The 23,840-nt window shown below is 44.8% G+C and overlaps 1 protein-coding gene across 2 annotated transcripts in view; it reads left to right on the plus strand.

The window, feature by feature from the left end:
• The window catches only part of LOC115078071 (cytosolic phospholipase A2 gamma-like), a 50,807-nt gene that overhangs the window by 21,969 nt on the left and 4,998 nt on the right, over nt 1-23,840 (plus strand). For both annotated transcript variants that reach the window (XM_029580691.1, XM_029580693.1), the window contains exons 7-14: nt 305-422; nt 2,089-2,229; nt 4,192-4,245; nt 8,671-8,751; nt 10,923-11,036; nt 11,126-11,251; nt 19,137-19,232; nt 22,661-22,818. In XM_029580691.1, the coding sequence (XP_029436551.1) occupies nt 305-422; nt 2,089-2,229; nt 4,192-4,245; nt 8,671-8,751; nt 10,923-11,036; nt 11,126-11,251; nt 19,137-19,232; nt 22,661-22,818 (888 nt within the window). The remainder of the gene's footprint in view (nt 1-304; nt 423-2,088; nt 2,230-4,191; nt 4,246-8,670; nt 8,752-10,922; nt 11,037-11,125; nt 11,252-19,136; nt 19,233-22,660; nt 22,819-23,840) is intronic.

Raw genomic sequence — 23,840 nt, forward strand, 5'->3', positions numbered from 1 at the left:
TTGGAAGTAAACATTTCCATAAAAAATAGAAGGATGATGTTTTCTCAAGATTTACATCTGCCTATAATTATTTTCATGAGTTCAAACAGTTTGTATGGAGAGCAAATCTGTACCCTATACCCTTTTTAAAGGGCAGGATTTTAACATTGAATATACCATATGCATGTATGTACACTACAGACCTCCTTGGTGGTGCCTGAATACCTCAAGCCATTCGGCTCATTCCTATTTACAAGGCGTCCCTTTTCTTGACAATGTTATGAGATTAGGATGCAGAGTTGTCATGCACTGTGTTCCCTGCCAGATTATTGAGAACGGGATATCCAGTCACCGGGCTCCCTGTGAAAGTGGAAGTGTCCCCTATCCCTTTTATTCCGCTGCTGACAAACTGCGATTGGATACCAAAGGCAGGAATGATGCAGGTAAAACACAAGGACAGCCGTTATTTTATTTGTTTGTTTTGAGGAGGGGAGGGAGGAGGCAGGGTATGACTCTAGAGCATTTTACAATGACCACGGGACAGCCCTGCGGCTGGTCTCACGGGGGGGGGGGAAAACCAGGGAGCTGTGCGCCGATGACATCCGCGATGGCTGGGCATTTAAATCCGGCCGGCCCTCCCGGCCAGCGCCTCGCCAGTGGATCTTCTGCCTTGCCGTGCAGGGCATGTTGCCTGCCTTCTTGCTTGTCCTGCATGCGGTGCCCAGTTCCTGTCTGCCCTGCCTTGTCCAGCCTGACCAGCCTCGTCCTTCCTGCCCTGCCCTCTTTCCTCCCTCCCTTCAACTAGCTCTGTCCTTGCCTCGTCTCTGCTTTCCTTTGGACTCACCTTGGTGCTGTGTTCCCTGTCTGAACCTGACACTGCTTGTTATCTGCCTGCTCCCACTGTTGCCCGTTTCTCGATGATGCTTCTGCCTTCCGTCCGGCTCTGACCTTGTCCTGTTTCTTGACTCTTTCTGTCTGGTATCCTCGGAACCCCCGCCTACGTCCTGCTGGCCTCCGAATCTAAGGGCTTGACCTGCGGCAGAGGAGGTTGGTTTAAGGGAAGCCCAGACCTGGTCCCAGCTCCACCGAGTCTGCCTACTGACGGTGGGGGGCCCAGCTGGATTACAAGTTGGGCAGCGCCAATCTCACCTCAGTGTAGGGGCTCATATCCCGTGACACACTGAAGAATCATTCTCACAAATATCTAGCTATCTATATATATATACTATAGACATTATATATATATAGAGAGAGAGAGACATATACGTAGAATATAGATATTTTCTTGAGTTTAGCACACATCTTATGACTGAAAACGTATATTTGTAAAATCAATTAAAAGTCAAAGAATAGCACTTGAATCAGTTCTAGGGATAGGCAAACTGATTAGTTTGAAATACTTATAGGAATGGGCACATGTTATAAAATTGAGGGTCGGCATGCACAAGGGGGGGTGCCCTCAGTATTCCCCCATTCCCTCCCCCTAAACTAACCTTCCCACCCCTTCCCCTAACCTTCCCCCCCCCCCCACAAAATAGTTATTCTACCTTTTGCGCATGCTGGCAGCCTGCTGGCACGCGTTCCTCCGACACAGCGGCACATGACCGCTCTGCTGGAGGCCTCTGGCCCCACCCCACCCCCAGACCGCCCCCTTTTGTAAAGCCCCGGGGCCTAGACGCGTCCCGGGGCTTTACACACGTCGCCAGGCCTTTATAAAATAGGTCCGGGGCGCGTAACACCCCCCCCCCCCCCCCGCACGCGTAAATCCTCTGAAAATCCGTCCCTTTGTGCGTTACAGTTTGCACCTGCATGTTTGTTATGTGAGTCCACATGAAGGGGTGACTGTGAATATTTCCTTTTGAGAGTTAAAATATGTAGAATAGCAAGTAAAGGTAGACAGGACCGGAGCAACAGGTCTTGAAGCTGTAGCAATCCTGTGTAAAACAATAGCTTGTGATAATAAATATCGTTAGGCCAATAGAAGCCCTGAGTGAAGATGTTGCAGCACATGGACTCTCAGGACCACATCTGTCCCTCTCTCAGAGTATTGCTTTAAGGACTATGTTTATTTAGCCGTACAAAGTAATTCCTCTCCATTTGTGTTCCCAGGAGCCTGGTTTGAGTTCACCCCCAATGAGACTGGATACCCCTTGCTTGGAGCATTCGTGAGCAGTGAACTCTTTGACTGCAAATTCAGTAACGGTAAATTAGTGAAGAAGGAACCCGAGCATGATCTCTGCTATCTTGAAGGTAGGCTGGGCTTCCTCCTTCTCAGATTTGGGTGAATGGGTGACTGGGCCTCTCTACTTCTTAAATCACTAATGAGGGACTTAGTAAACTCTTTGCGTCAGGGAGAGTAGACATGGACTCACTTCACTCCAGTTTAGTGTGGGTCCTGAATCACCGCCCACTTCCCCCCCCCCCCCCCCCCCCCAGAAAATAAATAGTAATTTTCGTAGCAGTCGATATTCGGGCAAACTTCACCAAAGAAAAAGAAAACTATTTGTGCCACAGCCAGAAATAAAGATATTTGGAGGGAATTGGAGGAGGAACCAGTATTGAACCTCCATTTCACATTTTTTTACTTCTCCTCACAGATTTGCATATTAACGCCCATTCACTAAGCATGTGCACCTCTGACAGCAACCAGACACAAAGGGCTGCAAGAAGCTGGCATAAACTGACCCAGCTTACCGCCATAGCTGCGCAGACCCCAATATTTCCCTCAGGATTGATTCTGACACTTTTGTACTTTTGAAAACATGGGAAAGATGCCTATGTAATTATTCACAAGCATACATTTTAAGGATGTGCCTTTCTTTTCTTCAGTTTGGAAAAAATGAATGCATGCTAAGTTTTTAGAGCACACTAAAATCGGTGGCATGCAATATTTTGAATTAGCATGCACCAAAACAGTTTAGTGTGCACTAATTTATGGAAACAAAAAGATAACTGGACTGTAGTGCTCTGAAAAATTAGGCGCATGCTAAAATTTAACAAAGCAAATGAAACAATTAAGGAACCAACAAACAAAGCAGCAAAGTTACGAAAAATTCACGATGCTTGCACTAGGGGGGGGGGGCAGATTTTCAAAGGGTTACACGCGTAAGATACGCGCTTAACCCCTGAATAGCTGCCCCTTCCACCCCCTGCGCGCGCCGAGCCTATCTTGCATAGGCTCGGCGGCGCGCGCAAGCCCCGGATGCGCGTAAGTCACGGGGCTTTCCTGGGGGGCGTGTCAGGGGCGTGTCGTGGCCGGCGCATCATCGGAGGCGTTCCAGGGGCGGGGCCGAGGTCGTAGCTCCTGCCCAGGGGCATTCCGGGCAGGAGTAACTTGTAAAATAAAAGGTGGGGGGAATTAGTTAGGGCTGGGGGGGGGTGGGTTAGGTAGGGGAAGGGAGGGAAAGGTGGGAGGGGGGGGGGCCGGAAGGAAAGTTCCCTCCGAGGCCGCTCTGATTTCGGAGCGGCCTCGGAGGGAACAGAGGATGGCCGCGCGGCTCGGTGCGTGCAGGCTGCCGATTTTGCGCAGCCTTGCGCGCGCCGACCCTGTGTTTTTATAACATGTGTGCGGCAGCGCGCGCGTGTTATAAAATCGGGAGTAGATTTGTTCGCGCCCGGTTGCGGGAACAAATCTACTCCTGCGCGCACCTTTTAAAATCTACCCCTATACTTTTATTTATTTAAATTCTTTTTTTTTTTACCTTCGTCCTCCATAGTTCAAGGTGGGGGTTCAAAACAGCATACACAGTGGTTTTAAAAAACAGTTATTTAAAAACAATGCAACAAAACAAACAATTAAACAGCTGCCAGATATTCACCATTTCCTTTGACACAGCATCAACACCATATAACCTAAGGGGTAGGTTTTATAAAGTTGCGCATGTGCCACCCGGCACGCACACATGGATGCACAATTTTATAACATCAGCGCGCAGGTGCCCTCCCTGGACCGACTCGCCCACTCCCCGTCCCCCTGCCCGCCCACTCCCTGATGCCCTGGGACATACACACGTCCCGGGGATTTACGTGCATGACTGGGCCTTTTAAAATAGGCCCGGCGCGCGTAAGGCCGATCACAAGCATAAATCCCCAGGATTTACGGGCGTTACCTTTTTAAAATCTACCCCTTAATGTGCTTGTTGGTATGTATGTGTGTTTTATCTTGACTGTAATTTACATGTGTCTTGTACTATTCTCACTTTTTTTTTTTAGCAATATGTTCCACCGCACTGGCTGACCTCGAAGCGACGACGAAACTTATAATAGGTACGGTATCAAAATTTCAATTATAAAAATGTGGTGGGAGGGATGGAGGATAGAGTTGTCGTGATGACAGAAATAAATCAATTGCAACAGTTTTGAAAGGGAATGTAATCCGGTTGTTCTGCTTTGAGACATGGTGCAGGTGCGAAGAGTTGCAAGTGCCGCCGACGTGTGCTGTTTTCATTCCCTGCTTTGAAACACGCCCCTGGGAAGGCAACCACTATACGTGGCCAAACATATGCGAGTTGTGCAATGACGTCCATGCCCAGCCACATTGAAAGAGGGAAATTATCAGACAGCTAATTAATTAATTCATGCAGGCTGCCCTTTACCCAGGCACATGGCTTTCAAACTTGCCCTCAGTCATGGTAAATTGGAAACAGCTGGCATAAGATAGCCCAGCATATAGCAACATTTCTTTATTTATTTTGTTTATGTAAAATATGTTTTTTCTGCTTATATTAAAACAATGTTATGCTAAGCAGATTACAATTTTAATATAAAATACAATTGACAGCAAAGTAAAACAACACAGGCAAAATAAATTACATAAGTTACACCGATTTTCTAGGCAAAGTTGCGTTGATAAGGTTACTTAGAAAACTATCCACCAAAATCTACCCACCTAGTCTTAGATGGAACATTTTTTGGACATTGAACGCACATTGTTTTCAACAATTCCCGGACCTTGCCCCTGGGAAAACATCTGCTCATTCTGTTCGAAATGCCACGCATACATGACACATGCACACCTAAGTTTAGCCACACAAAGTCAGGGCAATCTTCTAACAAGCCACTTAAGCGCATAAGCCACTGTGAGGATATGTTTACTTTGAAAACCGGTGTGAAGAATGAGTGTAACAGCCTGCAATAGGGATGTGAATCGTTTTCCATATCGTCTTAACGATAGAAATCATGTGGCAGGGCAAGAAAATCGTCTTAGGCACGATTTTTTAGTTAAAAAATCGTTAAAAATCGTTTTTTCCGATTAGTGCGCACTAACTCGAGTTAGTGCGCACTAACGGGAGTTAGTGCGCACTAACTGGGAGTTAGTGCGCACTAACTGAAAATGATACAATTTGACACTTTTCAGGTCAGTTAAGGTCAGTTTAGGAATGAATATGTATTCCTATTGGCTGCCCTCTTATTTATTCATGTTACCAAGTTTCCTACTGACAGTATATGGGGGATGGGAAATGGAAACAGTTGGTAGCTTGACAAAACAAGTAATGTGATCAGTCAATGTGACTAGAACTTGTGCCCTAACCCTGATACCAGGGGTATTGTGATCTTCCTGCACACAGTGCCCTATCCCTATTAATACCAGGAGTGTTGTGATCTTCCTGCACACAGTGCCCTATCCCTAATACCAGGGGTGTTGTGATCTTCCTGCACACAGTGCCCTATTCCTGATACTGGGGGTGTTGTGATCTTCCTGCACACAGTGCCCTATTCCTGATACCGGGGGTGTTGTGATCTTCTTGCACACATCCCGGTATCAGGGATAGGGCACTGCATGCAGGAAGATCACAACACTCCTGGTATTAATAGGGATAGGGCACTGCATGCAGGAAGATCACAACACTCCTGGTATTAATAGGGATAGGGCACTGCATGCAGGAAGATCACAACACCCCTGGTATCAGGGATAGGGCACTGTGTGCAGGAAGATCACAATACCCCGGAGGAGTGAGGGTCAGGCAGCTCCCCCCTGTCTGTGAAGCCAGCCTCTCACTAGTAATGCAGGGAGGGAGCTGTCTCAGACTTCACCATCCTCCCCCCCCCCCCCTCACCCACACACCATTCACTAGCTGGGACATGGGGGAAGTCAGGAGTGAGGGTCAGGCAGCTCCCCCCTGTCTGTGAAGCCAGCCTCTCACTAGTAATGAAGGGAGGGAGCTGTCTCAGACTTCACCATCCTCCCCCCCCCTCACCCACACACCATTCACTAGCTGGGACATGGGGGAAGTCAGGAGTGAGGGTCAGGCAGCTCCCCCCTGTCTGCGAAGCCAGCCTCTCACTAGTAATGCAGGGAGGGAGCTGTCAGACTTCACCATCCTCCCCCCCCCCCCTCACCCACACACCATTCACTAGCTGGGACATGGGGGAAGTCAGGAGTGAGGGTCAGGCAGCTCCCCCCTGTCTGTGAAGCCAGCCTCTCACTAGTAATGCAGGGAGGGAGCTGTCTCAGACTTCACCATCCCCCCCCCCCCCCCCCTCACCCACACACCATTCACTAGCTGGGACATGGGGGAAGTCAGGAGTGAGGGTCAGGCAGCTCCCCCCTGTCTGTGAAGCCAGCCTCTCACTAGTAATGCAGGGAGGGAGCTGTCTCAGACTTCACCATCCTCCCCCCCCCCCTCACCCACACACCATTCACTAGCTGGGACATGGGGGAAGTCAGGAGTGAGGGTCAGGCAGCTCCCCCCCTGTCTGTGAAGCCAGCCTCTCACTAGTAATGCAGGGAGGGAGCTGTCTCAGACTTCACCATCCTCCCCCCCCCTCACCCACACACCATTCACTAGCTGGGACATGGGGGAAGTCAGGAGTGAGGGTCAGGCAGCTCCCCCCCTGTCTGTGAAGCCAGCCTCTCACTAGTAATGCAGGGAGGGAGCTGTCTCAGACTTCACCATCCTCCCCCCCCCCCTCACCCACACACCATTCACTAGCTGGGACATGGGGAAGTCAGGAGTGAGGGTCAGGCAGCTCCCCCCTGTCTGTGAAGCCAGCCTCTCACTAGTAATGCAGGGAGGGAGCTGTCTCAGACTTCACCATCCTCCCCCCCCCCCTCACCCACACACCATTCACTAGCTGGGACATGGGGGAAGTCAGGAGTGAGGGTCAGGCAGCTCCCCCCCTGTCTGTGAAGCCAGCCTCTCACTAGTAATGCAGGGAGGGAGCTGTCTCAGACTTCACCATCCTCCCCCCCCCCCCCTCACCCACACACCATTCACTAGCTGGGACATGGGGGAAGTCAGGAGTGAGGGTCAGGCAGCTCCCCCCTGTCTGTGAAGCCAGCCTCTCACTAGTAATGCAGGGAGGGAGCTGTCTCAGACTGGTATCAGGGTTAGGGCACTGTGTGCAGGAAGATCACAACACTCCTGGTATTAATAGGGATAGGGCACTGTAAGAGATGACTGTAGTAGATTGAATAAAGATCTGATGTTTCTGCTCTCCTCACACCAAACAAAAACAACACACAAGCAGAGAAGCCCTTCTTACAAAGCTGAGCTAGTGAGTTAAGTAGGAGGAAAAGTAAACATACTGGTGCCAGTGTGGCTACTTAAAAAATACACTTACCAACAATCAATTACATATATTTGAACTGTGTACAGTTCCAGCCAGGACCACCTTTCTAAAATGCACAGTGATTGGCAAATTCAACATGCACTAGCATTTCAGGTGCCTGCTAACAAAAATAATAAACAAACAAGTTCTAGTCAGGTGAGTGCTGATCATTACATTACTTTTTTTGTCAAGCTTCCAACTGTTTCCATTTCACATCCCCCCAACCATATTGGTAACATCAATAGATAAGAGCACAGCCAGCCAATAGGAATACATACATACATATTCATTCCTAAGTGACCTTTACTGACCTGGGAAGTGTGAACACTTTGTTTCATTTTCTGTTGGTGTTCGTTAGTTTCCAGTTCCATTTCCCATCCCCCCAACCATCACCTCAGTGGTAACCTTGGTAACATCAATAGATAAGAGGGCAGCCAGCCAATAGGAACACATATTCATTCCTAACTGACCTTCAGTGACCTGGAAAGTGTTTATTTGTATCATTTTCAGTTAGTGCGCACTAAATCGAGTTAGTGCGCACTAACGGGGAGTTAGTGCGCACTAACTCGAGTTAGTGCGCACTAACACGATTTAACGATTTTTAACGATAAATCGTTAGAATTTCTATTGTATCGTGTTCTATAACGATTTAAGACGATATAAACATTATCGGACGATAATTTTAATCGTTGAAAAACGATTCACATCCCTAGCCTGCAAATATATGCAAGCTTTTACAAAATATCCTCCCTAAGGTTAGGCAGCAAAGTGTGACTTGCCTTAATGTTTTAATGATTGTTTCATACACCTGAGCATATTTTCCTTTGCAAACAAATCCAAACTAGTTGATACCAATCAGGATTTCTTCTTAAAAAGGGCAACACATTTTCCCAGATCAAATCTGAAATTTAATCTTGAATCATCCTTGCTCAAGATGGAAGCCGATGGGGCATGAGAGGGTTGGCCTCTATAGTTGATCATGCATGTGCACAACCCCCCTTACAATGCCACTGGAAATCGATAACTCAACAAGCAGCCAAGTAAAGCTTGATCCAAACTGCTTGTTATTTATGTTATAGAAGGAAAAAAAAAGGATGGGTTTATCTTGTAATAAATGTATTGTTTATGTTCATTTTAAAGAAAAGATGTTTGAGCTCCTGGTAGATCCCTATGCACCATCTACGAATCCGGCGCCTATTAATCTTTTGTCAGGAGTGCCTGGTATGTTCTTATCATTTACATATTATATGTTTCATGTTAATTTAAAATAGTATGCATTTCATTCTTACTTTCCTTTTCACTACTTCTTGCATGAGATCAGCCAGCCCGCCAGGTTAAAAATTCAGATTACAACACACTTGCATGGGTAACGGAGCAAAAAAGTAGCACCTAAGGAAACAGTTTCCCGTTTCATAGCGAGAAAGCCCCTGCGTCTTTCCTGAGTTACTTTAGATATATCAGGAAACATGCGGACTAATGACCCATGAAAAGGGGAATTTAAATTACGAAAGTACCTAGTCATTATTTTACTTATATCATTTTCAGTTACTAAGGAAACAATCAAAGTAGAGCAATCAATGTCTTCAAGTACAGATGATTCCAAAAACATCGTCAAATTATTTAGATCCAATACATTTTGTTCCCTATTTCCTTCCCTTTCATCTGATGATCCAGATATAAAGTATACTTTATTTAATATTAGAATGTCATTCTCAGTCATTTGAAGAATCTCTCGGAGGTACCTTTTAAAAGTCAGAATGGACAATTACCCCATAATCCTAGGAAATGTTATTAACCTGAGATTTAACCTCCGATTCCAATTTTCCAAAAGTTCCAATCTTCGTGACAATGCCGTCCTGCCCTTAATAGTGGCTTGGTTGAAATCTTGTATACTTTTAACCTCCATTTCCATTTTTTCCACTTTTTTTATTCTCCACTTTGCAAAGACTGCTGTTGTTCACCCAAACGTGCATTCAAGGAGGAGGCTTAACTGCTCCAGTTTCAAATTTGCGGTTTTAACTTCAACAGCTAAAGCCGCTGTAAGTTCCAACAGAGCCCCTAGCGTGACCACTGCCGGCTTTTAATAGGGGCCGCCACTGACTCACCGGATAATGATGGTACTGCTCCGGTGCTTGGAAATGTCGTTGCTGACCGGCTAGCCGCCTTTGGGTTCCCCCCTGGCAGTACTCTCGATGCCTCCAGCTGTGCAGACGCCACACTTCCTTCTCCCTGCAGCCTCGAGTCACCGAAATGAACTGTCGGTGTCTCCTGCAGGTCCACTGGCGATGATGTGCCCCTCTCGGCCGGAGGTTTGCTCGCCGGGGGGGGAGCTGAGGGAAACCTCTGCCTCAGGAAGCTCCGAGTCTCCTCCTGTCGGAGCCGCAGCAAGGCTACTTCCCCCCTTCTCTCCCCGTAGTCAGAGTCGTGAAGTTGGTAATAAGCTTCTGCTCAGATAACTGCGTAGGTATGGAGGGAAAAACCCTTATTTTTCCTTTGTGTTTTGCTAGCATCTTACTATGTATTATTCCAATTTTGTAAGACACTGAAGCAGGAATTTTCCACAAGATTCAGGAATATCGGAGCAGCTCCTTCACAATGACTCCGGTTAGGGAATGACTGCTACATATTTTTCGCCCCAGAACACCTTAGATCTTTTATTGATTCTTTTCCCATACCAGTTGGACCCACAGAGCCTTAAATGAAGTAAGCACCGTAGGGTATTTTTTGTTTTTTTTGGGGGAGGGGGAGGGGTTATACCAATGCTACATAATTTTTTTCTGATTTAACTCCTCAAAACGTAATCTCCCACCAGTAATTATAAGTTGTGATTATGAATAAGGCATTGAGATTAATGGAATCTGTTATGTAAATTTGCATGGTTTAAGTTTGTAATCAATGCTTATCAAAATTTCTTTTTGTAAAATACTTATTTGTATTTGTTAAAATCTAAAAATAAAATAAAAAAAATATACAGATTATTTTTCATGGTAGGGAAGAATCTCTCCTGCAGTCAGCGTTGCTACCCTACAGAAATTCTGGAGTGTAGTATGCCAAAAGAAACTTTAAAACCATCTGCATTTTAGGATTCCCCCAGGCGATGTCTCTCAGTGATGGTGAGAAAGATGCCCACTTTTGGGATATTTATAGGGAGCAGTTGGAGATTCAAGTCAGCGATATTGATGTCAGTTGTTCGGGGTGGTGAAAATGGGTATTGCTGCCCTCGGTGACGATGATGAGGGTGATATGAGAAGGAGAGGATGGCGATGGCTAGGATGGTGATTTCACCCTTTATGACCCCCACCCCCTCTGCCAGAAATTGATTTTAAAGCTTCATATATTGACCTTGACTTTTATTTTAATAAAAGACCCACATGGATTACTTTTGTTTACAGTCATAGGAAAATATGCTGAATTTCTTTCATCTACCTTGAAACTTGAGGATGCTATTAATGGACCCGTAAACGTCAGCAAGGCTGTGCTAGAGAATCTGATAACTTCTCTGAATGGTAGGAGGCTTAAGCCTAATTTTAAGCAAAACGTTAATGCCATGTGTCCTTACTCCCATCTCACTTAACTGTGGATTTTGTTTCAATAGTGGTTCATGATACAGCTTCCGCCCAGCTGGTGAAACTGATGAATGATAGATGGGATACAAATGATGGAGTAGAAAAGGCACATCTGGCTGCCACACTGAAGTTACTTCTGGCTTTGGAGTTTGGAGGTTAGTAGTGCTTGAAAACTCATTAGCAGCTGAATGGACCTTTACACTTACAGAAACATAGAAATGACGGCAGACGAAGACCAAATGGCCCATCCAGTCTGCCCAGCAAGTTTCACACTTTTTTTTTTCTCATACTTATCTGTTTCTCTTGGCTCTTAGTAACCTCTTGATTCTATTTCTCTTCCACCCACACCATTAGGGGTAGATTTTAAAAGAAGCGCGATCAGCCTACTTTTGCTTGCGCATCAGACTCAAGCAAAAGTACGCTGGATTTTAGTAGATACGCGCGGAGCCGGGCGTATCCACTAAAATCCTGGATCGGCGCGCGCAAGGCTATCGATTTTGTATAGCCTGCGCGCGCCGAGCCGCGCTGCCTCCCCCCGTTCCCTCCAAGGCCGCTCCGAAATCGGAGCGGCCTCGGAGGGAACTTTCCTTTGCCCTCCCCTCACCTTACCCTCCCTTCCCCTACCTATCCCACCCACCCGGCCCTGTCTACACCCCCCCCTTACCTTTGTCGGGGGATTTACGCCTCCCGGAGGGAGACGTAAATCCCCGCGCGCCAGCGGGCCTGCTGCGCGCCGGGCCGCGACCTGGGGGCGGGTACGGAGGGCGCGGCCACGCCCCCGGGCCGTAGCCACGCCCCCATACCCGCCCCCAAAACGCTGCCGACGCCCCCGGAACGCCGCGACGACCGGGCCCGCCCCCCGACACGCCCCCGACACGCCCCCCTCTGAGAACCCCGGGACTTACGTGAGTCCCGGGGCTCTGCGCGCGCCGGGAGGCCTATGTAAAATAGGCTTCCCGGCGCGCAGGGCCCTGCTCGCGTAAATCCGCCCGGTTTTGGGCGGATTTACGCGAGCAGGGCTCTGAAAATCCGCCCCTTAATGTAGAGAGCAGTGTTGGAACTGCATCTAAGTGAAATATCTAGCCTAATTAGTTAGGGGTAGTAACCGCCGCAATAAGCAAGCTACACCCATGCTTATTTGTTTACCCAGACTATGTAATTCAGTCCTTGTTGGATGTTGTCTGTATAAAGATCCACTTTTCTTCATTCCCCCTGCCGTTGAAGCAGAGAGCTATGCTGGATATGCGTGAACTATCAGTCTTTCTCCCCTGCTGTTGAAGCAGAGAGCTATGCTGGATATGCATTGAAAGTGAATTATCAGGCTTATTTAGTTTGGTGTAGTAACCGCCGTAATAAGCAAGCTACTCCCCGCTTTTTTGTGAATGCAAATCCTTTTATCCACATTTCCTCTTGCTGTTGAAGCTTAAAGCAATGTTGGAGTCTTAGAGCAATGTTGGAGTCACATTAACCGTGTGTATGTTTATTGAATAAGGGTATAATCTCCAGGTAGTAGCCGTCATTCCTGCGAGCCACCCACTCTTCATTCACATCCTCTAGACTTTATGGATCCACAGTGTTTATCCCACACCCCTTTGAAGTCCTTCACAGTTCTGGTCTTCACCACTTCCTCCAGAAGGGCATTCCAGGCATCCACCACCTTCTCTGTGAAGAAAATCTTCCTACATTGGTTCTGAGTCTTCCTCCCTGGAGCTTCAAATCGTGACCTCTGGTTCTGTTGATTTTTTTCTGACAGAAAAGGTTTGTCGTTGTCTTTGGATCATTAAAACCTTTCAAGTATCTGAAAGTCTGTATCATATCACCTCTGCTCCTCCTTTCCTCCAGGATGTACATATTTAGATTCTTCAATCTCTCCTCATAAGTCATTCGATGAAGACCTGCCACCTTTTTGGTCGCCTTTCTCTGGACCGCCTCCAAGATATGGTCTCCAGAACTGAACACAGTACTCCAGGTGAGGCCTCACCAAGGACCTGTACAAGGGGATAATCACTTCCCTTTTCTTACTCGATATTCCTCTCTCTATGCAGCCCAGCATTCTTCTGGCTTTAGCTATCGCCTTGTCACATTGTCTCGCCGACTTCAGATCATTAGACATCATCATCCCAAGGTCTCTTTCCTGCTCTGTGCACATCAGCCCTTCTCCCCACATCAAATACAGTTCATTTGGATTTCCACTCCCCATATGCATGACTCTGCACTTCTTGGCATTGAATTTCAGCTGCCATATCTTCGACCACTCTTCCAGCTTACTTAAATCCCGTCTCATTCTCTCCACTCCTTCCGGCGTGTCCACTCTGTTGCAGATCTTAGTGTCATCCGCAAAAAGACAAACCTTACGTTCTATCCCATCCGCAATGTGGCTCACAAAGATTCTGAACAGGATCGGTCCCAACACCGATCCTTGTTGTACACTGCTTAAAACCGCTCTCTCTTCAGAGAGAGTTCCATTTTCCATCACACATTGTCTTCTGTCCGTCAACCAGTTTGCAATCCAGGCCACCACCTCGGCACTCACTCCTAAGCTTCTCATTTTATTTACCAGTCTCCTATGCGGGACCGTATCAAAAGCTTTGCTGAAATCCAAGTAGATGACATTGAGTGCTCTTCCTCGATCCAATTCCTTGGTTATCTTAGTACACAGGCAGCTTTGAGTAAAATCCATTGATGATTGAAGAGTATGCAAGGTATAAAGGGGAAAATATTCATAACCTCTGAATTAGAGCATGGTAGCTCATGGTTCTAATTATATATATATATTGTCATAGGTTTAGATGATATCCTTTTCATTTCCAATCTAGTTTTACTGTATATTATTTTCTTATTTTTGTCAATGTATATATTGGGGCAGATTTTAAAACCTGTGCGCGGGCGCAGATTTCTTCACGCAACCCGGCACAAACAAATCTATGCCCGATTTTATAACATGCGCGCGCAGCCACACGCATGTTATAAAATCCAGGGTCGGTGCGTGCAAGGGGGTGCACAATTGTGCAACTTGCACGCGCCGAGCTGCGCAGCCTGCTTCCGTTCCCTCCAAGACCGCTCTGAAATCGGAGCGGCCTCGGAGGGAACTTTCCTTCCGCCCCCCCGCACCTTCCCTTCCCCTCCCCTCCCCTACCTAAGCCCACCCCCCAGCCCTACCTAGAACCCCCCTTACCTTTGTTGAAGAAGTTACGCGCGCCAGCCAACAGCCGTCCCGCGATCCCGAGCACAGTGGCAGGGCCGCACAGCCCTACCTAGAACCCCCGAAAAAGGGCAGCTTTTCAGGGGTTACGCGCATAACCCTTTGAAAATCTGCCCCATTATGTCTTAATATTTCAATGTTTGATGCTTTAATAATGTAATCTGCCTTTACAGTATCACTGAGAAAGGTGGACTATAAAAAATAAAATAAATATTAGGTGATGCTGCACCTACTTTATGAATGTGACCTGTGATGCCCTCATCATGGTGCTGACTTTTTGGTAGCCCTCTTGGTCTTGGAGAAACTGTATTCTTTTCAGATTGTGTCTAATGAAAGGTATAAACTTCTGAAAACAATCTGTTCTGATAACAGATGAATTTAAGGTTTAATGGATTATTTTGTGATTCACAACTATTGTGCATTCAAGAATGTAGCTCCATTAATTCTGCGTGGAATTTCTTGTTTCGTTGTAAAGTGCTGCAGTTAATGGCTAAATCCCAGGGCCCGTAGGAGGTATAGGTGACCACCTAGGGCACTGGAAGTAGACCGGGCGGAGTAGCATGATGCAAGGGCAGATGGTCACTTTAAAACAAAACAACAAAACAAAAAAAACAGAGTTGCGTGCTGGGAGGCGGAGGTCGGCGAGATCGTGGAACAAAGGTCTAGAAATGATGGTAGTGTGAAAGGCGGCAACGAGAGAGAGAGATCATGTGATGGATGATGACATCACCGCTTGGATGATGACATCACCGCTTAGAGCTGGTGAGAGTGGGCTGTAACCACTCTCACCAGCACTACTAAACCCATAGCACGTCCATAAAATCAGACCAGGCTGTTATCTGTCAACAATTCCATTCCATCTAATAAATTCACATAGGGCAATTTTCAAAGCCACTTGCAGTAACTACTACTACTACTACTACTACTACAACCCATTTATGCAGCACTGTACAGATGAATATATTGTTCTATGAAGCTCACAATCTAGTCAAGACACACAGGCAAGATAAAAGATGGCGAATGTGTGAAAATGAGAGCAGTGGACTAAATACTTGGATTTGTTTGCTATAGAGGGAGAAAAGGGATAGGGATGGCGAGCACTAGAGTGAAAGGAAGTACAGTGGAATGGTTAGCAAGCAAAAAAAAGAAGACATGTTCTATAACAATCTTATTTCAGACTTCTGGATAGATATCACTATGAGGGCAATTTCTAGGGGTGTGCAAAGGAATGTTTTTTATTTTATTTTGCTGATGAGTGCTTTCAATTCATTTTATTTAAAAAATATATTTAGGTTTTGTTTTTTGGGGTTTTTTTTAAATGAAACAATCAACCCTGGCCTTCCCCACTTCTCCCCATCGCTGGAAAAAAAAATTACAATTCTATAAAATAAAATCTCACTGGTTTTCTCCATTCCCTTACCCACCCGGACCTCCCAGATTACCGACAACCAAGTCTCTTCACGGGGCAGGGGTGATCTTCATATGCACCTGGCCTGCTGTTCCTCTATTCAAAATGGTGCCAGAGCACCAATGTGGCAGGTTAAAGCATAGAGACTTTGAAATGACGGCAGAAAAGGATCAAATGGTCCATCCGGTCTGCCCAGCAAGCTTATGGTAGTATCTGCTGTGCCGGGCAGGTTACCGCCAAGCTTAACAGATTTGCAGACCGTAAAACCCAGGGCTCTTGTTGTCTGCTGTCTGAGTCCAGCTCCCTGATACCTCTTGCCGTTGAAGCAAAGAGCAATGTTGAGAGTTGTATGAAAAGTATCAGGCTTATTGGTTAAGGGTAGTAACAGCCACACCAGCAAGTTACCCCCAGGCACACTTTTCTTCATTTCCATCCTCTAGCCTTTAGGGATCCACAGTGCTTATCCCATGCCCTTTAGAATTATTTTGCTGTTTTCGTCTTATGGGGATCACTCCTGCCCTGTGAAAATGCTTACGCTTATTGATAAAGCTGGGGGCGTGCTCTGGGTGGATAGTGGAGATGGGGAAAAGACATAGCAGGGCTTTGTATTATAATTTTACGAGGTGGAAGAGGGAGATCCCAAGGTAGGCTGCACATGCTGTTTTTTTTTTTTTTTTAAAGATTTATTTATTTATTTATTTATTTATTTATTTATGGTTTTTAAATACCGGCTTTCATGATGCAATCATATCATGCCGGTTTACAGTTGAACAGGGGGTGCAAAATACAATAAAACTGGAACTTGTGCAGAAGAAATTGCAGTTACAAAAAACAAGGAGGATCGAACTGGGAGAAGAGCGAAATACAGAAATGATTTAACATCATATAGAGTTATTTACAGATAACTGGTGTGGCTGCATCCTTGAAGTTGGCGAGGAGGCATTTATGATAGGTCCGGAAAAGCTTGTTTAAACCGCCACGTCTTAAGATGAAATAAAACAAAAATATTGAAATTTCTCATCTTGTTTCTAATGAATTCACATCCATAGAAATTTCCAAAGTGACTTCTGCAGATAAAATCCATTTTACCTGCATAAAATTTGCTGTTGGTAAGTTGGTTCTGTAAGACTATAATTTTCATACCGGCATGTGGGAGCACATGTGCACACGTTTGTCGGCCTGCGCCCAGGGATGCGGCTGTTTTATAACATGTACGCGTGTATGCGCACACGTTATGAAGTAAGCAGGCTGCATGCACATGTGTGCCCAATTTTAAGTGTACTTCATCTTTTTGGAAGTCTGAACGCCTTTTCCGTTTTATCAGTTCATTCCCAATTCACCCAGTTAAGGGATAGGACTTCCAAACCCCACTCCTAGTTTAATAGATTCCTTCCCCCCTGTTAACCCCCAACCTTTAAAACCTTCCTGATCTGCCTTGATTTCTTTTATTACTTACATGCCATCCAGAAGTAAGGTTATGCGGCACGCGTCACTGCGTAAATATTTAAGAACTCATGTCTTAGCCGGGGCCTGACACACCTATATCCAGACCCTTCTTGAAGAATTTTTATTTGCGCGTGTAGCAGGAGAGACGTGCATATCCGGATGACTTTTAAAATTTGCTCGGCATGCACCAGTCCGACTTAATTGTGCATCCCCTGATTGATGCACGCATAGGACCTTTAAAATTCGTCTGGATACACTACTTATACCTGCATTAGAAGAAGATGCCCAGAGGGTGGTAGTGGCAAAAATATACCTACTTTTGTAATTTCAAAAGTACGTGCATTGTTTTAGTTGGGGAAAATTACCCAGAAGAAAGAGGTGGAAGTAGAAGTTGAGAAGGAGAGATACCCCAAGACCATGGGGCAACTTATATACATAGAAACATAGAAATGACGGCAGAAGAAGACCAATCGGCCCATCCAGTCTGCCCAGCAAGCTTCACACTTCTTTCCTTTCATACTTATTTGTTTCTCTTGGCTCTTAGCAACCCTTGGTTCTATTTCCCTTTCACTCCCACCATTAATGCAGAGAGCAGTGATAGAGCTGCATCCAAGTGAAATATGAAATATCAAGCTGGATTAGTTAGAGGTAGTAACCACCGCAACAAGCAAGCTACACCCATACTTATTTGTTTAACTAGACTAGAATTCTCTTCTTCTCTCCCTCCTTTCTTTGTGGTGCTGACATCATCTTTTGGCACCTCCTCCCCTCCCCCCCCCTCTCAAGCCCTATAACATTGGCAAGGCAACAGCTTATATCAGCTTTGCTGTCATTAATGGGGAGGAGGGGAGGAGGAAAGTTAAATCTAATTTACCTTCAACATCTACTTTGCTTTTTGGCCCCATCGATGCTCATGTCCAGTGATCATCTGCCACTCAAACTGGCATAAGCATGACAAGGCCGAAGTTTCCCTAAGCCCCGTTTCATGGACGCTATCCTCCCCTACTCAGGTCTCTGAGATTTCATATTTGCCACTGGTTTCTGTGGTCTTAAGACTCTGAATCTAACATCTCCCACCAGGGTGGAGCTCTCTGGAGTGAACGTTCTCCCAGGGTTGCTCTGGTAATAATGCTCGAAGCCTAAGCTTATGCTTTAAGAATTATTATTAGAGCAATAATGTAAGTACCTAGGATCACATTATATTGTGATCCCTGTAATAAAGAAGAGGGGCCCCTATAAAGGTACTGGCTGAGTGAGAGAGTGGGATCATGGGGAGGCTGGGAATGCAATATTTGGTGATGTATTCAGTTAGCAGGAAGGGAGGAAGGCTGGACGAGTGTTAGTAACTGTTTTATTTTAACATTTCAGGGGGGTTGGGGGTATTGGTCAGGTAAGTAGATGGTTGGACTTTTCTAGTGGGGGGGGGGGGGGAGGGAGAATTGGGGCAGGAGGCCCTTGGATGGTTTGTTTGTTTTTTTTTCCTTTTAAAATGGATGGCCACTTAACCGGACATCTTTTGAAGATATGCAGCTAAGTGGCAGGGTATCTGGCCACACAAAGCCGGACAACTTTAGGCCTACTCTGAAGCAGGTCTAAAGCTATCCCAGCTAACTGATTAGCTGGATACATCTGAAACTTGGATAACTTTGGCACTCCCTTGAACACTCCCGGAATGACTTATTTTATCTGTGGCTAAATCATGGTCGGATTACGACAACCGACTATAATTTAGCCAGAGAAGTGGCTGAATATGGCACAACTTGCCATTTAGGTGCATTACTTGTGAGTCATCCATCTAAACGACTTTTGAATATTGACCTCACCATTATTATTTTACTTATTCTGCATTATAATCATTTTTTTTCACAGTTGCCATAGAATCACAAACTGCATTTTTGTTCATTGCCTTCCTGTACTTCATCTTTTTGGAAGTCTGAAATGGCAGTGGTTATTTATTTTTTTTTTTTTTAATCTCTCTTTTCAGGTCTTGTGATACCTATAGCAAAGCTCCTGATTAAAACAGTGTTATGTTTGTGCGGCTGGATCTGGGGAACCACCGATAACTTCCTGTACAAGAGCAGTAAGTACAATTTGTTTCCCCTGATAAGTTCGTTGCTGTACATTCTCTTTGTGCTTTTTTTTCCGTCATCACCTTTCCAGCTGAATTACCGGACCCTGCTGGTTAAGGAAGGCTACTACCGATTTCCAGCAGCCCGGATTCATCCAGGAATCCCATTGAATTCTGGTTGGAGTGTGGGGGGTGTGGACTTTCTCTTTATAGGGGAGAAGCAGCCACTGCACACCAATATTTGACTTATAAAGCAACCAATCTGTACCCGCCTACGGGGCCAAAGCCACCACTCAGATTGCCAGCACATAGGCACTAGGCGATTTACATGATAATACTTTCATAACTAAATAAAAACCTAGAAACAAGGCAATAACAATGCCAATGGAAATACAACAGGATCATTAGGACCATTTCTGGTAGAACATTCATTCACATGTCAGATTTAACAAAAAGGCTTTTAAAATTCCTGGTACATTCAGTTTGCCTGATAAGTTACAGGCAGAGGAGTTCCATAAGTGTAGAGCTGTCACTGGGAACGCGCATTGGCCTGGTTTCAGAGACACGAGCTTGCTTTACAAATGAAATATCGAGCAACCCTAGCTGAGCTGACCTTAAATTCCTTGTTGGCCGATAAATTCAAAGCAGGACATTAATCCAGGGAAAACGTCGATACCTTTAGCAATTCTTGAGCTTATGGTAAATGCCACCCATCAGAAATCTGCTTGCAGAGCTGCCACTCCCTGATGGGTTTTAGTTGTGTTAGAGATGACAGAATATGCATCTGGGAGAAATCTCAGTCATACAAACAACCAGCAATAATGATTTTAAATAAATTTAGAAATCATAGTAATATCTTGCGTAAATAATAGGAAAGGATATGAAACCTATAATGCTCCATAACATTTATGCAAGATGTTACCATCATTTCTTCAATATCAGAATGTTGTTTTTTAATTTCCAGGGATTGATTATTCCCTATGGAATAGATATTCCATGGAATTTATTTTAATGAAAGACCAAGCCAATATAAGCCACTTGTTATCCATATGTCTATATATGCATTAAACAACTCAGAGTATATCTTACATATTTTAAACCATAGCATGCTGTCATCAAATACCAAAGAAATTTGAAGATGAAGCGAGGAGGAAGCTATGAAAAATATATTTTTTAATTGTGTGCTGAATATCTCATGAACATCTCACTTTATGAATGCTGCCGTTTGGCAAGCGTTCCCCCGCCCCCTTCCCCTTTTATCATTACCCTTCCCAGAGACTGGTCCAGTAGGGATCAGCCATGCAGCCTACCTCCAAATGGCCACACACATGTAAAGAAATAATGCTGCCCAATCCAGACTCCTGCACTGTCACCAAACTCACCAGCAACCAATGAGCACTTATAGAGATTGGAGCTGAAAGAGGATCTTGGCCCTGTTCTCTCCTTCCAATCCTTTCTCCAGGATCACCAGGGGAAGCAGAGAGGAAGCTCATCCCTTGGCTGCTAACTTGCTTTGGACTGCCCATGTTGGCAGCGAGCATTGAAAACATTTGCGGTGCCTGCGTAAGGAGTAGAGAGCGGTTGGTGGCCAAAGGATTGGGTTTGCACCACTTAATCAGGTTAGATGGGTGAGGCTCAGGAATGAATACTGGGGAGCAAGGACAAAGGGTCCCGATTTTATATTGGCACATGCATAAAGGGGGGGGAGGGATTTTATAAGAACCCCAGTTCCCTCCCAGTCCTTTCCAATAAAGGAGTGGACCGGGATGGAACTTTCTAAACCCCCTAGCTAGCCTGCCTCCTTTCTCACCTATCCACCCCGACTCCTAAAACCCCACTATCTTTTTTATGTTGTTTTAATACTTACCTGCTCTCCGGAGCGGTAGTAAGTTGCACGAGCCGTCCGGCTGCTGGCACGCACCTCAGCGGGACAGTGCCTAGCGGTACCCAGCCACACTCATATCTCCCGGTTTTAACGCGCACCGGCCTTTTAAAATCAGGCCGACGCTGTATATTTAGGTAAAGGTTGCAAGGAGGAGAAAACACCACAAGAACATAAAAAGTGACCCAACTGGATCAGAGCAATGGTCCATTGAGCCTAGCATCCTTTCTCTAACAGTGATTAGCTTGAGTCACTCGGAAATACCCATCTGATCCCAATGAGGAAACCCCATTCCAAGCTGCTCATTTCTGTAAACAGGAGATGGCATTCGACTGTATAATGTATGATAGATGCCTCTTTGCTCAAATCTTTTTCAAGCTCAGAACTAGTCTTGACCACATTATCTGCAAGCAAATTCCATAGTTTAATTTTGCACTGACTGAAATATTTTCTAGGATTATTTTTCAATCTGCCGCTAGTTAAGTTTCGTTGAGTGTTCCCTAGCCTGTGTGTACTATTGTCATAAAGTGAATTACTGTTCCCTATCAACTTCCTCCGAACACCTATGATTTCATCAAATCTCCTCTTGGTCTTCTCTTCTCCAAGTTAAAGAGCATTGATCTGTCAAATCTATCTTCATAACAGATCCTTTCCAATCCCGTAATCATTTTGTTACCCTTCCCTGCCTCTTTTCTGCACCTACAGTTTAAACAAATCGACATGTAGATGTCCATATTCAGCCGGTTAACTTAGCCTGTATATTAATTGGCATGGGCACCCCGCTGAATATACCTGGCTATCCTCAAGTTAGCCAAATAAATATATCTGGATAACTTTAGGGGCAGGTCTGTGGGATAACCAGACTTTGCCAGATAAGCTGTCCAGCTAACTTTGAATTAGCTAGATAACTTATACTGACTAGCTCAGCTCCCCTCCCCTCCCAGTTATGCCCTCATCCCACCTGCCACTTAGCCTGCTAACTATTTAGCTGGATAAGTAGGTTTTGTTTTTTTTCGCAAAGTGATAGTTGATGATCCTGGGCACATATTCAGCTGCCAGCACTTAGCTGGATAAGTTAAAACTTAAATAGTTTATTTGGAAATTGCTTCCAGTGCCTCTATGATTATCTACCTGTTTCAGAACATTTCAAAAGGCCTTGAGAACTTTTGACCATTAAGTTTTAACATATAGGATGGGTTGGTTTTTTTTTAACTTTTAGAGACTGGGCTATATTGTTTTTTTGTATTTTAGCTATTTTTATAAATTTGTTTTAGTGATGTTATTATGAATGATTTTATATGTACTCTGCCACTAAACTCTGTAATGTGTACAGACTATGTCCTTTTAGAAAAATAAATATGAAGCATATAATTTAGTTTTCATGATCTACATTTAGTACCTACCAGAAACAACTGCATTGTTCTGAATAGTTGACTTCCTGACAGTAGACTGACTTACCCTATCAGGTTCTGGGTGCATTAGTAAATAAGCCTATCACAGCATAGTCATCTCATTAAGGCTTGATTTCTCACCAAAAGATTATCTTTATTTATTTTAGGTGGATCCATGCCCAGTGACATCACAGATAAGGAACTCCGATACTTTATTGATGGAGGACTTGCAATCAATTCACCATATCCTTGCATTCTGAGAAAAGTGCAAAATGTGCAAGCCATCATATCTTTTGAATTCTTCCCAGCACTGGACCCTCATTTGGTAATGGTCAAATATTAGAATTCCTAACATGATATAATTAACAATGGATCACATCTGCAGTAGGCCTGGGCCAGCTGAACTGGTCAATTGTAAGCCGGTTGTTTTCTTGCCATCCTTGAACTTTTGGCAGTCATTGATCATGCAGGGGTAAATTTTTAAAAGCATTTTCCTGCGTAAGGCATGACTGTCCGCTTGTAAATAGTTTCTTAAAAAGATGTCCAGGGCTGGTCCGTGTTAAAGTATGTGTGGATGAGATTCAATGTGTATTTTTATATGTTTTGCAAAGATGCATTCTCAGGGGCAGAGTTGCAGGTGGTGAAGGATTGAAGCATGCACTTTCAATTTTTTTTTTTTTTTTTTTTTTTTTAATGATTTATTTATAAGTATTGGGAAACATATTAGATCAATATTCCCAAGCCTGTCCTATGGAGGCAATGCATGCAAATTTATCTCATGCGTATTCGTTGTGGATATCCTGAAACACCATAGAACTGACACATTATTGTGCTCTGTATCTAACCAGTTAGTCCACAAATTTGATCAAGGTAATGTGGTCTTTGCCATCTTTTTAGACATGTCTTCTGCATTTGACACTGTGAGTCACCTGATATTATTAAACTAATTGAGAGCACTAGGGGTTGGTGGGATAGTAATCCAGTGCTTTAGGTCATATCTTGAACGCAGAGAAAAGCAAATTTGTGCTGGTGGTACATCACCCACCTGGTTCAGAATCGCATCAGGTATTCCACAAGACTCAATAGTATCGGTCGCACTTTCTAATATTTATTTAGGGTCATTATATGCCCTTTTGGACCAGCTTTCAGTTTCTTTCATATTTATGCTGATAATATACAAGTATTCTTCCCAGTGAATAATAATTTTAACTCAGCATTGAATGCCGTGGCTAAGAATCATTATTGAATGGAAGATGAAAAATCGCTTGATGCTAAATCTTGGGAAAACCAAAATCCTTTGTTTTTCTAAGCAAAAGGATGTTTTGGAAAAGCAACATGCTAAAACAA

The sequence above is a fragment of the Rhinatrema bivittatum genome, chromosome 16, assembly GCF_901001135.1.
Source record: "Rhinatrema bivittatum chromosome 16, aRhiBiv1.1, whole genome shotgun sequence".
Taxonomy (NCBI): Eukaryota; Metazoa; Chordata; class Amphibia; order Gymnophiona; family Rhinatrematidae; genus Rhinatrema; species Rhinatrema bivittatum.